The sequence below is a fragment of the Charadrius vociferus genome, unplaced genomic scaffold, assembly GCF_000708025.1.
Source record: "Charadrius vociferus isolate BGI_N301 unplaced genomic scaffold, ASM70802v2 scaffold56, whole genome shotgun sequence".
Classification (NCBI taxonomy): domain Eukaryota; kingdom Metazoa; phylum Chordata; class Aves; order Charadriiformes; family Charadriidae; genus Charadrius; species Charadrius vociferus.
Window position 1 is genome coordinate 3,008,823 of NW_009649057.1, and position 1,686 is coordinate 3,010,508.

Consider the following 1,686-nt stretch of genomic DNA (forward strand, 5'->3'; position numbering starts at 1 on the left):
CCGCTGTTCCCTGGCCGCTGTACCCGCAGGGGAACGAGCCCTGTCCTCCCCGCTGACCCTCTCGCGAGCGATGCTCTGCGGCCAAGGTGTGGAGGAGGATCTTGTCTCTGTTCCCACCGTGGTGCCAGGGGAACCTCAACTCATGCTGTCAGCCTTTCTGGAGCAGACACGCCGTGCAGATTGCAGGGCATAGTCCATTACAGCCGGTTGCTCTTCCCAAACAGGAGGGAGTTGAATTTGGGTCTCCCACAAAGCGGGTGATTGCCGAAGCCGTGGGCCCGGTGACTAAGAGGACCCGATTTGCTTCCCATTGCTTATATTGCAAATGGAAAAACAAACACCAAAAAAAGAGGTGGTGGAAGGAGAAATATTTTGGCTCATTTTGTGCTCATGTTTTTTTTTTTTTTTTCGGTTTTGATTCCGTTGCTAAACTGCCAAATCGGCTCTTTGCAGAGAAGCGTTTGAAACTTGATGGGCAGCTGCGGAGCTGTCAGCGCTTCTGCCTGCGGCTCCTGCTGCCCGGCCAGGACGGGAACTGCAGCTGAGCCCCGGAGCTGCGCGGGAGACTACGGACCTGGGAATGCCTTTGGGTTACTGGGTGCCTGGGGGGTCGTCAGGGGAAGGTGCTGCAGTGGATATGTGTGCCGGGATGCTCTAAGCCCAGCTCCCAGGACGCTTGCCCATCAGGATGGGGTGGGATGTGAGACTCACAGAAGGCTGCAGAGGAAGACCAACAGGCACGCAACCCCCGGGTCAACAGATATTTGTCAAGCCTGGGGGTTATCTCTTCTTTCTGCTGCTCTATGTCTGTGTTGGGACCGTCCCTGCTAAAGACGGCTCTAGTGCTGCCTCGGTACCTGGAAGAAGGTTTCCCCTGTAAATGCTGGCAGAGTGCGTACTGGTGTCCGCGTTTTGGCTTGCTTGGCACCAAGTGTCCTCCCTCCACCCCGTGCCGAGCAGCAAACCTCCCCTGGGCTTGGCTGCGGACCTCCGGGAGCTTCTTCCAGCCTTTTTGCAGGGAGAGCCGTAGGAGGTTAAAGGCACCTTGTGCGATGTGTTATTTACTGCTGTTGCCTTCCTCGCCCAGAAATCCCAAGGCGCTTTGTAGCCCCTTGTTTTTTATTAAGGAAGACAACTGTTACTGTTTGTATATGGGGGAAATAGCAGACAGAGGCCAAAAAACAATGCTCAAGCTCATCCTGCAGATCAGCAGCAGTATGTAGGGGTAAGAGTCAAAAGTCCTGATTTCCAGGAGTGCTAATAATACCGCCCTTTAGCACCGTGGAGAAAACTGATCCTCAGCTGCGTGTTTTGTCCCTGCAGAGATGTCGGGGACCGTGGCTGACATTTCGCTGGTGCACTGGAAGCAGCAGTGGCTGGAGAACGGCACCCTGTACTTCCACGTCTCCATGAGCAGCGCCGAGCAGCTCTCCCGGGCCACCCCCCCCAGCCTCCAGGAGCCTTCGGAGATAGTGGAGGAGCAGATGCACATTCTTCATATCTCCGTCATGGTGAGTCAAAGCCGTCAACGGCATCCATCGGAAGGGACGGAGGACAGCGTGGGAGGGGACGGTGGCTGGCAGCCGGATCGTGGTGGGAGGGTGGTGACAAGGAGCAGGGTGGCGAGTCTGGGTTGCAAATGTCCATGTCTCTCCTCCGTCGGGCCTCCAGTGGGGGAGAGGTGGG

General features: G+C 56.5%; 1 protein-coding gene across 1 annotated transcript in view; it reads left to right on the plus strand.

Moving 5' to 3' along the window:
* Nucleotides 1–1,325: 1,325 nt before the first annotated feature.
* Nucleotides 1,326–1,686, plus strand: part of ASTN2 (astrotactin 2) — a 321,046-nt gene continuing 320,685 nt past the window's right edge. Inside the window, exon 1 of the mRNA XM_009888090.1 lies at nt 1,326–1,511. Coding sequence (XP_009886392.1) covers nt 1,326–1,511 — 186 coding nt within the window. The remainder of the gene's footprint in view (nt 1,512–1,686) is intronic.